The sequence below is a fragment of the Idiotropiscis lumnitzeri genome, chromosome 15, assembly GCF_059441095.1.
Source record: "Idiotropiscis lumnitzeri isolate Australia: NSW breed Sydney's pygmy pipehorse chromosome 15, RoL_Ilum_1.0, whole genome shotgun sequence".
NCBI lineage: Eukaryota > Metazoa > Chordata > Actinopteri > Syngnathiformes > Syngnathidae > Idiotropiscis > Idiotropiscis lumnitzeri.
The window spans coordinates 3,360,490-3,376,193 of record NC_142405.1 but is presented as its reverse complement, the minus strand read 5'-3'; the positions used below and the strand labels follow the sequence as shown (position 1 = coordinate 3,376,193).

The 15,704-nt window shown below is 40.8% G+C and overlaps 1 protein-coding gene across 3 annotated transcripts in view; it reads right to left on the bottom strand.

Annotated features, from left to right (window-relative positions):
• Positions 1-15,704, bottom strand: part of LOC148322223 (uncharacterized) — a 143,181-nt gene that overhangs the window by 116,482 nt on the left and 10,995 nt on the right. For 2 of the 3 annotated variants that reach the window (XR_015846703.1, XR_015846702.1), the window contains exons 1-2: positions 11,272-11,551; positions 5,402-5,486 (exon numbers count right to left, since the gene is read on the bottom strand). Coding sequence is in view for 1 of the 3 variants with exons in the window: in XM_088317830.1 (XP_088173956.1) it covers positions 5,402-5,486 (85 nt within the window). In the remaining 2 variants the exon portion in view is untranslated. Of the gene's footprint in view, positions 1-5,401; positions 5,487-11,271; positions 11,552-15,704 lie in introns of those variants that run through there. The other variant, XM_088317830.1, reaches the window with a different exon arrangement.

Genomic DNA, 15,704 nt, shown 5'->3' with positions numbered 1-15,704 from the left:
TTAGTGATTATAGCTTAGCGTATGGAAAATTTAGCGTCTGAAGAAATGGATGAGAAACAGTTCAATTGATTTTTTAACATACATTTAGCCGTTTGGGAATTTAATTTGAATTTTTCCACCAAAATCAACTTTTGACAGTATTTTTAAAATTTATATAATTCATTTATAATTTTTCTCATATTTTTTTTTCTTTTTACAACTCACCTGTCGTAAAACAATCATTTGGAACAACAAAACAATTGATTGACTTTCCTTAAAATATCCTGAAAACTCGAAATGTTCCCCACAGACACCCCGCCCCCTAAAAAAAAAAAATAAATAAATAAAAATCATCTCCTGAGATTGCACTCAAGAGAAAAGTAGACTAATTAATCGACCGATTGATCAAAATCCTCCCATAAAAATTATTTTTACACATTCCCAGTTGCTGCTCCCAACGGCTCTTTCAACTTCCAAGTTTCGGTGAGAGGGAAAATTCTTTTTTTTTGGGGGGGGGGGCGGGGCGTTTGCACCCCACATTGATGGAGTGGCGCTCCAATGCGATTTTATAGCGTCATAGAGTTGGGCTGGTATTGAGTAAGGGAAGCTACAATCTCAGTTTTTGTGGTTGTTTGCTTGGTGGCGGTAATAACCGAGCGGGGGGAAATGATGTGTCGCATCAGGGGGGGTGTGTGTGTGTGTGTGTGTGTGTGCGTGCGCGTAAAAAGGACACTCGATTACTGCCTCGCCTTATCTCCTTTAAATCAATAGGCCTCCTCACTATTGGCGTGACTGTGGGCTGACTCAGCCTAATTATCCCCAGGACGACCTTTAAATCACACCGGCTGCGACAATTAAATAAGGACTGCTTAAAAGTGCGACTGCAAAATGAACTGGGGATTTTTGGGGGTGACGCAAAAGAAGCAGGGGACCACCTAACACAGCGCTAGCAACAAACGATAGTAAGTTCGCAAAATTGGACACCAGAACCGAGAGACGAACGAGCTTCGTGTTAGCTAGGGTGAGGCTAGTAGCAACTAGCGCTGTTGTATCGATTCAAATTTCCAAATGGATTCTAAACAAAAGGACCCAATTTAATTTGATTTTCGATTCACTCAAAGATTTCACGCAGTACCAATTTTCCTTTCGTATGAAAGGCGAGCTCAAAAGAACCGATGTTGTATTAGTAAAAATATTCATATTTTTATTAAGAATTGAAGCCAATGCATTTAAGTTTAATTTAACATCACCTGATCAAAAGACCTCGTTGGCGCTGGCGCTGCATCCGCCATTTTGTTTTGATACGCTACTGTCACGTTGTGACAAGATCTCACGTGACCTTTGAAGTCACGTAAATTGAAAATTATATTAAAACTATCGCTATATGGTTTTATGAATCGATATTGAGCTATGAAAAGGAAAATTTATTCAAATCCATATATCGATTTTTTTTAAACCCAGCCCGGGTAATCAGATGGATTTAAAATGCGGCCAAAGAGAAAAAAAATATTCTTTGTTCTGACATTCACAAGATTCGTGGAGGTCAAAAGTAGAATGAGGATCTTTGCTGGGATTCTGATACAGTTGCACAGTTCCATTTCCTAAAAAGAAATCCAACCTTCATTTCTTTATTTCGTTATTCAGTCATTCGCCCAACTAACAACGATCCTCATTATCCAGCGAGCTCACCCCGTTTGGCGTTTTGGATAAAACAGAGGCAAAATGTTTCACTTGTGCAGATATGTTGTGCATTTTTTATTTATTTTTTTTGCAAGTAAGTCAGTTATTTAGCCCAAAGCATCTCGCGCTGCCTTCGCCTGACCTCAAGAGTTGCTAATGCGAAATCTCCACTGGGAGAACTTGTTGTTGTTGTTGTTGTTCTGCCAGACAATTTCATTTTCAAACTTTTGAGCGCACACACACGCACGCACGCACCATCTGAACGACGATGCATCTGTAATTGTTGTTGGAGTCATTTGAAGAAGTAGTGTCGGTAAAGCTGACAAAGCTGGAGAACTGTTTTGAACAGCTTGTGGTCGGACGCAATGAAAATAGTTGGACTGTGGAGAGCGTTCATTATTTCGCTGATGTTTTGCGATCTGTCGTCTACGTCAAGTTTTTGGCGTGAAACTTTTCATTAATTGCTGGGGGTTTTTTTCGTATTGTAAAGGACGGAACGGGTGAATTGCGCTACCTACACAGAGTGGCAATTCTAATATTTGGACAAAAGCGAGATTTGGGGCCTGAATAGGTCTTTTTTTCTATGCAAAGAGTGACAACGACATTTTTCAACAAAGACAAAACTCAGTTTATGCAAATAATTTTTTTAATGCAATAGTAAAGAATCCTTATTAACTGTAATAAAGTCTATTATGGTGCACATGACTAAAATAAACAATTTGAATACACGTTTATTTGGATTTATTATTGGTTAATTCCGTTTATTTTAATTAATTATAATTACTAATGAATTTTTTTCATTATAATTCCCAACTCATTTACATATTTTAGACACACATTTAAACTTGAAATGAAAATGAAAACCCCGATAAAAATTTGAATGCGTCGTGTTCTTTTTCTGTTGTAGATTAATTAGTAGTCGGAGTAATGGGATGGACAATTAACAACAAATCAGACGCGAATGTCTCGAATGCAAAAACGTATTGTATTTCGGGAAGGAAGAACTCTGCTAATGAATGAGCCACGTTCAAGAAAGAAAAGGCGAAAAGGGTTGAAAGCAATTTATCCTGGGTTAAAGGCATTGAAAAAGGAATAAATAAAATGGGTCTCTTGATAATGAGATGCTTTATTTTATTTATTTATTTATTTTACCTTTAAATGGAATGGGAAATGTCATTAAATGTCTCCCCAAAAAATGTAGAATAATGTACAGTCATCTTTTTATTCCAAAAATCTTTTCATGGCATTTTATTTATTTATTTATCTTGTTTATTTATTTGTGCTTTGCAGTGTGCTCCCATTTCCCAGAATGGCGATTTGGCAATAGTTGAAAAAAGAAAAAGAAAAAGAAAAAGAAAAGCCAATTGTATGAAGGGAGTGTGGCGTACAATGTTTAAGCTTGCTGGAGAAACCTTTTGAACGCCTCCTGTTTAATGAGCTAACATAATCCTTTAAGATCACATAATCCTTTATTTGTCCCGCAGTGGGAGAAATTGCTCTTATTAATAAAACTCCTTGCTTTGACCTTTCCATGTGGACTCGACACAACAACACACGCTGATCCATCTCCTTCATCCATTAGGAGTCGGCCGTTTGAGGTAGCAATATTCAAAAGAAAATCAATGCGTTACCACGGCGACAATCTATGTAGCGCTACTGCCTCTTCATTGTTTTTTTCCCTTTCTCCATTTGTGATCCTTTGAGCTTCTCGCCTTCTCCTCCAACATGTATGCTTCTTCATTTTTCTGTTCCTGGAGGCTCAAAAGTCATTCCCAAAGGTTTTAATTAGAAAAGTGTGGTGGATCGGGGCGTGTTCACTTTAATGGAACAGAGCGATCCCCCGAGTCTTGTTGCAGGGTACTGCCGAAAGGCTTGCACTTTTTTTTTTTTTCCCCGGCAGCATCGGGGTTAATTGTGTTCACTTCGGCTTGAGCCAGCAAGCAGTGTGTTGTAAAAAAAATAAATAAATGGCGCTATAGTGATGTTGGCAAGTGCACACGTGTTTCTACCAAAACCATTTTTTTAAAGAAAGCAGGGGCGTACAGAGAGGGGGTGGGGGGGGCGCAACGGGCGGTGTACGATTGTGTGGGAGGAGCATCCTGCTGTGATTGATGGAAATAAAGTTAAGAAAAGTTCATCATCACTATTAACATTATTTTTAATTATTTATCATTCTTGTAATAGTTGAGTAAATCATTGAATTCAATTTGTTTTTTTTCATTATCTCCATCACCTTCTTATAGTGAGGCACGTGCAGTAGCGTCGATTTCCCCCTAAAAGGCTCCTTTATATTTCATAAATGTCAAGTTGTTCAAGTTGCACTGGAAATATTATTTACAATGTTGAATTCTGCCGCTTTCTCCGTCTCCTCATTATGCCCGTTTAAACGATCGGCCCTTTGTCATCTTGCTAAAAGTGGAGTATGACTTCAGCATTTGTTCAGCCGGACCGGGGGTGACTTCATCATCAATATCCATTACTGGTGATGGAATAGCAAATAAACTGTCTGCGGGTTGCCTCTCACCTCCTTCTTAATTCCGAGCTGCCGTATTTCTTGTATAATGTGGAAGTGACCTGGTTGGAAAATCAGGATCCAAGGGCATGAAAGCAAGAAACGTGCAAAGCAGGGGTGTGGAAACTTTTTGATGGGTTATAAAATTTGACAGAGAGGCCGGACGAGGAGCAGATAGATGGAGTGTTTTGGTCACCTCACCTCATCGGAGAAAAAAAATTACATTTAATTTTAATTGAAAATGCACAAAAGCATGACGGCGATATATGTCTTTGAAAAACCACAGTATTTAGAAAATAAAACATTAACAAGGTTGATTCATTGAATTTTTTTCAAGTTCGGCCGGCCGGATTAAAACGCATGTGGCCCCCGGGCCGAAGCTTGCCCACGCCTGATGTGAAGCAAAAACCTGCGCGGAAGAAAGAAAAGAGTAAAACCTTAAGTGGACTCGGAACACCTGAATAATTGTTACATGGTCGATTAGTTAAGTCTAAAAAAATAAATAAATAAAAATAAAATAAAAACGCACACACGACGCCTCACTAATTATCACAGAATTGGAAATGTTTCTGAAAGGCATCTCCAAATAAATGGCGACAAAGCTCATTGATTGGTGTCCGCCTCCCCCAGCAGATGTCATCTCCCCACAACCCCCGGCCGGAAACATCAATATTCATTCCGAGTCCTGTTGGGACCACACTCCCACCGCATTTGAGCCGTCGGATCCTCTCGAGCCATTTTCGGAAGATATTCCTCTCTCGTTTTGTGGCCGACACAAAAGCACACGGTGTGGTTTATTGCCGTTTTTATGCGTGTGAGTGCAGCGAGAGTGAAGCAACACTGTAAAAGTGGAAGGCTCTAAAAGCAAAAGCAAAAAAAAAAAAAAATACAATAAGATGCAAAAGCATTGAAAACGTTGAGCGTAGCCTGAGCGAAATCTCCGCAGTTTCATTTGATTGTTCACTATATATATATATATATATATATATATATATATATATATATATATATATATATATATATATTTATTTTATTTATTTTATATTTATTATTTTTAATTTTTTTTTTAAAGCACAGCCATTATTGTAGTTTGACACGTGACTTGTACAACTCCTTTTCAGTACTGGAAACAATATAATCTGTTGCCTTGACGTCCAAATCTCAGCTTCATTAGTTCAGAATGGACTACCGACGTTCAGAGCAAAAATAAATGTATTCATTTCCTCCTACCTTTTACGATGAAGTGACTTTTGACTGGCGATGTACCATCAAAGGTGTCTCCTTGATACTCGATTCTTAAACCTTGGAAGCGGACCTGGAAAAGGAACCTTAAGTTAGCCGGGAGTCCAACATGATGGTACAAATAGTTCAGGTTAGAGCGGCTCGTTGTCCCCTCTGCGGACTCAGTCGGACATTTTGCAGGCATCATAGCCTTTAAGCAGATAAAATGGATTTATGTATCGACGTAAGAAAAGACGCTAGAAGAAGTAGCATCCATTTTTCCAAGTTGTAGAAGTCCAATTTGATTGACAGTTGACAGGGTTGAGCTGGGGGTGTGAACGCGCCAACAAAGACTCGTTTTATAATCATGGGCTTTTATTTGAATTTTTTTCAACAAATTCAAATTTGTCAGGGCGGTTAACACGTCTATGCGGTGTGTCAAATTTTATTTTCATATTACAGGGACTTTAAGAGGAAAAATGCATCTGTGTGTGTGTGCGAGTGTGCGCATTGGCATTGGATTGTCAGATCACCGGTTGGTTTGTTGGCCTGACGAGAAAGTACGTTACATAATTTGCATGTGTGAATCTTAAAAAGTTGCAATCGCCAAAGAAGAAAAGCAACAGTAAGAGAATCATCAGCGCGCATCTCAGGCTTCCCACACAGGAGCAGAAGCTGAGAAACAATAGATGGCCGAGTGGAGACTTCCCGCGGTGCCATAAAAACCACATGAGCAGAACTGAACACTGACAATAAAAAATAAAAATAAAAAAGAAATACAAATGGAATCGATGGGAGTGCTTTAACATTTCCTATCGCATTGACAGATCATTTCACGGATCGGGGCAAACAAAACCGGCAAACAAGCGACCTGCTTGGTTCTTGGGCTGATTTGAAAGTGGAGGCCTTTTGAAGTTTTTGTCAAAAGCGGAATTAAACGGCGAATGTCGCTGTCCGACATCCGGCAGATGCCCGGGAAGACACGTGCAGATTCCCATAATCGAAGTCATTATGAGACGTAAATGAAAAGAAAGTGCAACCACCTCAAACGAACAAAGTGATTTCACAGATCACTGATGCCCTTTTCTGGAGATGGCAAATTAATGACTGCGCCATCATTTTTTTTTTTTTTTTTACCCCTGCCTCAAGTCCTCCTGAGCGCAATCGCACGGCACGTAAGAGCTTCGCCATCAACAAGGTGATATCGTTTTCCCGCCGCTGGACGAGAAGTAAAGTGGATGTGGGAATTGATAATGGGATTCGGTTAATTGTAAATGAACAGAACCTCGTTAATAGGATTCTGTTAATTAATCAATATGGAAATAAATCTTAAATTAACTCCCCCTTTTTTTCCGCACACCCGCCAACCCCTTTGCGGCGCCTGTCGAATGATGTCGCCGGATAATTACCAAGCGCTTTTAATTGCTAAGAATTTAATCTGTAGCTTGTCATTAATCAAAATGACCATCACGGAAGCCGATTGGCTTCACGCTCACGTCTTCGCCGGCACGTCGAACTAAAATAGAACGAGGTAAACAATGAATCGGGGGGATGAAGACGGCGGAATTATCAGTTCACGGGACAAAAACGGCCACGCGTTATAATTATGGCGTTTTCATTGGATCTATTGAAGGCGTTTATTTCAAAGAATGACTGTGATCTTGGAGCGTCGTTTGGATGACTTTGCGTCGTCAACGTGCGAGAGCTAATTCCTGAAAACGCGCCTTCAGGGTCTTATTGAAGAAGCGATCGGAATCCAAAGAAATTCCCGCAAAGGGATGCAACTCGACTCAGGCTGACTCTGCGAATTTGCATCAACACGGTTGCAAACGTCGCGTTGCAAACGTCGCGTTGCAAACGTCGCGTTGCAAACGTCGCGTTGCAAACGTCGCGTTGCAAACGTCGCGTTGCAAACGTCGCGTTGCAAACGTCGCGTTGCAAACGTCGCGTGGTGGGAAATTTAAACACCGTTCTCATCTCGCGGCGACGCCCCCTCCCCTTCAAGCCACCCCCACCCCCCACACACACACACCCACCCCGCTGGCTCCTCCGCGCTCTCGCTTCTGTTGCCAGGCTGTCACGTTGAATGAGCCTTTTGTTTTACACCCGCACAGACAACACGGAAGTGTGAGGAGCGCACGTCTGGCCCCTTGAATTTTTTTTAACGCAAACTATAAAAGAAGAAAAGTGTGGTCCCTCGCACGACACAAAAAAATCAGTTTTAGATTGAAGCTGTCAGACAGTGATTTCAAGCGGACAGATTGACTTTTTAATGGCTTGTTAACAAATTGTTGGCTGTCTGAAGTGCCTCCCCAACCATTAAGTGTGAAATTAAACAAATAAACACGCGACGCTAATGAGGACAGGCGCTATATCGTACATTTTGCATCCTCGAAAAACACACCCACCACCACACGAGATGTTTTGCTAGTCGTCAAGAAGGTTGACTTTGTGTGTGAAGGTGCGTTTTTTTTTTTTTTTTACCCCAAAAGTTTTGTCTAACAAGAGTTGCAATGACAGCTGAGCCTCCTGCAGGAATTCCACTTGGAAGCTGCAGGCTTATTGAAAGTCCTCCCGGGAGAGCGAGACTTGGAGGGCGCACACTGCCACCCAATTCAATGTTAAAAGTGGCCTTTTTTTTTTTTTTTTTTAAATTTAATGGCTGTTTCCTCGCCTCCATGCATGCTGAGTTCTACTCTTGTGCATCGACAGATTGATTTAACGACGCATATGCTGAACATATTGTTTTGGTTACTTCATTTATTTATTTAGTTCTAGTAGATCATTTAATAAAGTGTTAAATGTTTGTAAAATAAATGAGATGTTGCTGTTCCAATGCTGCTAACGTATCATTTGAAATCATTTTCATAATTAGAAAAATCGATTTGTACAAAAAAAGGCCTCCCACTAAAATATGCCTTCAGGTTGCACAATATAATACAATACAACTTTATGTATGAATGAATATAATCATTAATACTGTAACATGGCTAATAGTTGTACAGTGGTTAGCTACTGAGTTAGCTTCGTTAGTATTCGGTATTAATTACCTGGTTGGTACTGTCGATACAACAAAATAATTAGCAGTTATTGCATCAGTTAGGTTGTTTTGTTGATCATAGATAATGGTATTTAGAATGTATTATTTAGATTTAATTTTTTTCAAGTTTGGCGGGCCGGATTGGAACGTTTAACGGGCCACACGAGGCCCCCGGGCCGTAGTTAGCCCACGCCTGCTTTAAGAGATGGTGTGCATAGTTGTTCATTGTCTGTAATAAGCAAGTTAGCGTATTAAAAAGTGAGTGGTCGCTTGTGATGTGAAAGTGTGTTCAGTTCTTGGTTTCCCCCCCCCCGAGTGTAAAGTTACACACAAAGTGACGCTTGCTAGCCATCAGAGCGTCGCTCACCTTCACGTCGGATTGTAAATTCAACACGATTTGACACGTCGGACGCAACTGCATCATAACTCAGGCTCGCTTTACGCAAATTTTATGTCTCCGGGTATAATCCATGTGAATCTAATGAGATGTACAGTTGAGCCCGTGGAAACATGTTTTATGACGTTTGTACATGTTTACAACTTTCAAAAAGTTCAAGGCTCATGTTTTCTCTCAACTTGTAGACTGTACATGTGCAGAGAAAAGACATTGCAGGGATGCTGTGAACGCTCAACTTTCTTCAAAAACATTCCTGAAGTAGAAACAAAAGTTCCTTTGTCATTAGGTGAATTCATTTGCTAGCGAGCTTTGTTAAGAGTAGTCAGTGGTCAGAAATAGTTAGCTTTGTTAGTAGCGAGTAGTCATTAGTTAGCTAGCCAACTAAACTTGGTTTTAGAAGTTAAGTAGCCTTGTTAATGGTACTTAGTAGTCAGTAGTAGCCAGCTAGCTTCTTTATTAGTCGTAAATTAGCTATAGCTTTATTTGCGTGTTAGCTTTTTATTAGTAATTTGTTAATTTGTAGTAGTTATTAGTCAGTAATAGCAGAATTTACCGACATGGGCAAAATGATGTCGGTCATTGTAATACATTTCGGTAACGGTAAATTTTCGGTTTATCGCCCAGCCCAAGCGTCTCGCAATAACGTTGGCAAAATCAGAGCGCTTGGTGTTTTTTCACCACAGCTTGAGACGCATAAGTGGGAAAGACGGACGTACTGTACAATAGACTGCATGTGAGCGAGAGAGAGAGAGAGAGAGAGTGAAGATGTTGTGATTGTGCTCACATCAGTGGAGACGATACACAGTCACACAAGCTGTCTTCTTGTCGCTCACATCAGTGTCAATATCAAGAGCGCCTTGAAAAGCGTCATGATTAGCGGCTGCTTCGCACCTGCAGCGGCAAAACACAATGCTCCACCACTCGAATCATTGATCGTGTACCCTGCAGTAATAAACGTGTTCACTTTATGTAATTTTTTTTTTTTTAACTCACTCTGTAGTCCCCCTGGGGAGTTTGGGAAAAATAGCTGCCGACACCAGTTTCATCAAGACTTTGAGGAAAATGTCTCAAGGACCCATGCCGACAATTGAAGGAAGTCAGCCATTTTAGTTTGAAGCAGCCATTTTCAGAATATTCTAAGGCACATAGAAAATGAGTTTCAATCACAAAAGAGAAAAATTTGGAATAATTTGGCATGTTTTGTAAAACTATCTGAGAGGAAAGTGGAAGCAAGAAGAGGCTGTCAAACAGTTTAAGGCGGCGTGTCTCGGCAAATTAAGACATATTGAATTATTAAAAGAACGCATTTAAATGTAGATATCCGCCGAGCTTTTTATTGATATTTCAGCCTTCATAAGGCCAACAAAAAGCACTATACTGAATTGTAATTACCATTTAATGAGTCGAGAAGCCAAGAAGAGAGGCAGCCAATTATGGGAAATAGCCAGCAGGCAAGAATCAAGTGTTCAACTTCTTGCTACACACCTTCGCTCTTTGCACAATCTACATGCGCCGAGACAAAGTGTTATGAGACGAGGCGAGGAGGCACTTCCCTCAAGCGATTGTACATAAAGTCGTGGCTCCCCACACAGTCAGAAGAAGAAGAATAAAATATCAACAACACCATCTCACACACATAAATAATGCATCGTTTGGAGCACTCGGCTCGAGAAGCCGACGTGACATCACAGAAACGCCGATGTTTGTTCCTGCTCTTGCACTACACCGAGACTCTTTTCACACTTCTGTCAAGAGTTCACGTGCACTTGGCTACCGCCACATACGGGGGAAAAAAATATAAATTATTGATAAATGACTCATTTTTTTAGACCATCCTCACCAGCCAACAATGCAAAGAAACTCGATCCAATGAGATTTTGGACTAAAGGTGAAGTGCAACATTTGATTTTTTTTTTTTAAATAACATTTTAAGTTGGGTAATTTAAAAAAAATTATTTATGTTTTGCTCTGATAATTTATTTTCTTTTTTACAGAGAATAATTGAGAAGCACTGCCATAGAGTCAATTACATTTAAACATTTTTACATTCACTTAATCCCAATTGCGTTCAGTGTGCAGCTTGAAAATAATTAAACACTAATTGTATTTCTTGTACTAATAGTTTCAAATTCTCTCACTAAAAATGGCGACGCTCTTCAGCCCGATCAAATAATTAACCCAACCTTGTCACCTGAATCCACGGCTAGCCCAGCAACTAGCTTACAAAAACAAGTGTATATTTTTAATGTGTAAGTGGACGACCTTTAACCTCCTCATGCCTATTAGGATGGATTCTTATTCAACTTTTGCTAACAAAAGCCTGTATGTGCCGTCAACCGTCGTGGAGAAAAAGTCAAGTCCCGCGTTTTGTCTCGGGAGTTCCACAGGCGGACATAATGGATGCAGTTTCACCCGCACGCCATAAAACTGACATTCACTCACTTTGACTGGAGACGACGAGAAAAGCAGGCGAGCGAGCGAGCGAGCGAACGTTCTCCGGGGGCGAGGCCACCAAACGTGGGAGCTCTCGGCTCTCGAGCTGCTCGGTGACCCTCCCCGTGACACTAATGTTCATTAGCGGCTAATGTGAGCCCAAGTCGCCCAGATGGCGCCGCTTGTTATGAGTCACCGCGGCTTCACGACCTGTAAATAAAACACCGTTGCGGGGGGGAAAAGGCCGCGTCGGCACCCGTATGCGCATTTTTAAAGCTGCCGCTAAGAAATAAACGGATTGGCTTTTAAACGGCGTAAACACCAGTGGCACCGGCGGGCCCACAAGGCGGCGTGAAGTTGAAGTGGACCCTTCGAAGGGGCGCAATAAGCTCGATTAAGCCGCTAATGATGACACAACGGCCGCTTAAAATGACAGCAGAGGATCTGGGAGAATTAGACTTCTGGCGCCAGTAAAGTTTGTGGCCCCATCATTTCTGATCACACTCACTTTGACACTCCACTGCAGGCAAAAAAAAAAAAAAAAAAAAAGAAGACACGTACTTGGAGTTGATTCACGGAGGTCCATTAAGGGCTCGGATAAAGCTGCAAATGTGACGTTTCGAGATGTGACTAAAGCGCCCAAAAATGAGGATTCGTCGTAAAAGCACCGTTCGCTATTTGTCTGACTGATTTATTCATGCAAAAAGGAAATAGTCCACTTACAAAGTCCTAAAGTGAGTTAGTTACACTGCATATGAAATAATAAAAAGTCATATTTACTTGAGCTCAGGCCAAATAAACGCAATTCAAGAAGTGTTGGGACAACTAAAGGCTGGTTTACCAGAAAAATAAGAATTATTTACAAATAAGATTCACTTTTTTCATTTTTTTTCTCATTATATCATGACTGAAATGATCATTTTGACTTTTTTTTCCCAACGCAACAATATAATTTTTTGGGTGTCCCCACAGTCTTGCAACATTCTAATTTCAATTTGATGACTTTTCTCGCTAACCGACAACTTCATTCACTGCACGACAACAGCATTCTCGCAACGTAGAATTTTTAAAATTTCTGAAGCATCATAATTCAATTTTGGAAACGTGGCTTGTTTTTTTTTTTTCCTCTTACCATGATATATTCTTCATGTAACAAATTTTTTCCCCTTGTAATTCTTCGCCACAATATGCCTTCATTGTCAACATCTCAAGCATGCTTTGTCTAGAGCTGTTTTCTTTTTCCTTTTTTGTTTTTCCACTTCCGCCCTCACCTAAATATATACATTTTGCACCTGCATGGGATGCTCCTGGCGGAAAAGCCTTGTGGAGACAGGCCTGCTTTTATTTGCACGGCCCTAATATCGCATAATGTGCCTTGACAGGGGAGGGCGAAAGAACCACACACACACATCCAACCAACAGCCACGACGACAAGACAACCTGAAGAAAAGCACGAAGGCAAAAAAAGTCAGCCGACAAACATGGAAACACGCGTGACGGGAAGGCGGCGTGACAACAGCCGCGCATGATGGAACAAAGCAGGGAAATGAAACGTTTAACCGAAAATACAAGTGACAAAAAAACAAAAAAAAAAACACTCACTGACTTTGGCCTGAACTCAGTCTTGTAATGAAACGGGGTCAAAATAATTTGCTACAATACTTAACTGATTTCTGATGAAGGTTTAACAGTATAATAGAGTCATACAGACTCAAACGAAGATGAGTTTCACAACTAAGTGTCTCAGTAAGTTGCGATTATATTTGACTTAGGATAAAGAATAAACTTGAGAGGATTGTCACGTTGTCTGTCTACATGTGTGTTGCACCGTTGGTGTTCTCTTGTATTGAATCCGGCGCCCTCTATTGGCCAGCCACAATTGCAAGTAAAGTTCAACTAACTTCTAGCAAAGTTATTTTCTGTACTTTGACTAAAGTATCGCCTTCATGGACTTTCTACAAGACTGCCTAAACTCCACATGACCCACCTGGGGGTGATGTAACTTTGCCCAACGATTTCTTTGAATTTCATCTTTTACGACAGCAGAACTATAACAGGGATTTCTTTTTATGAGTTTGAAAAGTTATGATTTATATTCAAAGTCGCTGCTGTGCACTTACAAAAGCAATTTGTGTCAAAGAGGAAAGGATATTTTGTGTTAAATGAAACGTTGCGGCTTTTTCCACAACTTTAAGTACTTTGGTGGTCGCTTCTGTCTCATGAAATGCAGAGTTCGGCTTTCGTTACTATGACGACCGGAGGGCGGAGTCAGTGTTGCCATTCTAGCAACTATCCCCCCCCCCCTCACCTCCAAAACGTGACTAGCAACAAATCCAAATTTTTTTTGTCGTGTTATTGGAGACTTCAAGAGACTTTGTGACTGCGATTGTTGCTGAAAAATATCCAGCAGAGCGTTGGCAAATGCGCGGGCTCCTTCTGCACTCGTTATCGTTTCTTCAAGAATAAAAACTCAGTGACCTTTACGCTGTGCACCGCTTGGTTCTTGTTGTCACTAACAATAAAGACAGTTTGCTCCAGTCATTTTCAGTTTGGTGCGCGCGGTAGAAAAAAACGGAACGTGGGATTACGCAATGTTTGGTGCTGAGAGAGAGAGAGATCAAGAGAGAGAGAGAGATAAAGAGTGAGAGTAAGTGAGAGAGAGACAGAGAGAGAGAATATTTGCCATTTTCCAAAAAATGAACTCCAAAATTTCATGTACGACATTGACGTAAATTCTCGCTAGAAATTCAGTTTTTATTTTATTTCATTCATGAAAATGTTTTCTCAATTTTGGTTTTCATTCACTATAACAACCTTGAAAAAACAGAGCACATATGTGAACAAACAAAACAGCATTTAACGTACATCTTGAATTATCGTTTGTCGGAAAACGGTCACGTCAGGGTCTGCCTAGCGCCGAAGCACTTTTCACTCTGCATTTTTTTTTTACATAGCAATTACATTTCCCAAGACGGTGTTCCGGGTCCTTTCCAGAACCACAGGAGGCCCGTGATCACACCCGCCGTCAGGCCACTTAAAGGTAAACTCGCGCAATAATCCAGACGGCGTCCCGCTGAGCCTCACGTCAACTCGTCTGAGCGCGCCAACCCGACCGAGCTCATCCTCCTATCAGTATCGCAGCACGACGTCAATGGCCAGGTACTTTGATGCAATTACCCAACTTAAATGGGTAAAGTCGAGTCCCCGTGATGAAAGACCGCAACGAACGCGAGGACAAACATCTCCGTGTGTTCTCTGCGGGAAGGGTAACCGACGTCAGACCACATCCAAGCGTTTGCGTCTCAGCGCCAATTGTTCCGAGACGGCCTTCTCGCCAAAGCGTGACTAATCTGAAGAAAAGAGGCGCGAGAAAGGCTTGGAAATGTGACGCATCTGTCCCCGGCAGCTGGGATGACGGCGACGGCGGCGGCCTCTCCAGCTCCAGCTCGAACGCACAGGAAGCGTCCGAGCGCTCTCGCGGTACAAACGGCTAATGGAGGGTTTGTTTGCTTAATTCAATTAAAAAGCGTCCGCGTCGCTGCGAAGAAACTAATTACGGAGCGCCCATTTGTCGACACGGCAACAGCATCTCGGCCTGATTTCGTATTAGCGCCATTTAGTCGCTTTTAATTGAAGTCCAGCTCCCTTTTTCACCTTTCGATTGGTCAAGTCCGAGTATGCTTGTCGAAGTCGGTGTGGGAAAAATGTGGTGGTGGGAAGTAACAAAAAAAAAAAAAACATACTTTTTCACTGTTTTTCGAAAATGTATTTTTTTTCACGTTATCTTTTATTATCTGGATTTTTTTTTTTTTTTAGATAAATTAAAATTAAATTTAGAAACTAACGTAGATGATCTTATATGAAAGATTAAGGAGTTTATGGGCCTTTTTTTTTTTTCTTTTTTTTTTTTAAGATTCATTTCAAAGCCAAAGTAACTAAATGCATTTAATTGAAGAAAATATTCCTTACTGGTAATTCCTACATTCCCACGAATGATCTTCATTTCAAAATCAAACTCTGAATGCATTTTCCGTCACTTCCATGATCAGTATTCAGTATTATTTTCCATTGCACTAACTATTCTCTTATATAATTTATATATTTATCTGAATTATTGTTGTATTGCACTGGAGAGGGGAGCTCTCTAATCTCGTTGCACACTTGAGTACAATGACAATAAAGGGATTTCTGATTCTGATTCTGATTTCTGATCCATCGATACTTATTTGAAGCACTCGCAAACAAAACAATTGCGATGACTAAACTCCGAGCGGGCCTTTTCATTATTGGGCCAAATTGAGAAACCGTCGCGTTGCTTTTAGCACCCGCGCATAAAAATCGGTCTGGAAATGCTTCCCGTTCATCTCGACAGGACAAGCGCAGATTGTTGAAATGCTTGATGAGTTAAAAGTCAATCCACGGACACCTCGTTATTATTTCCC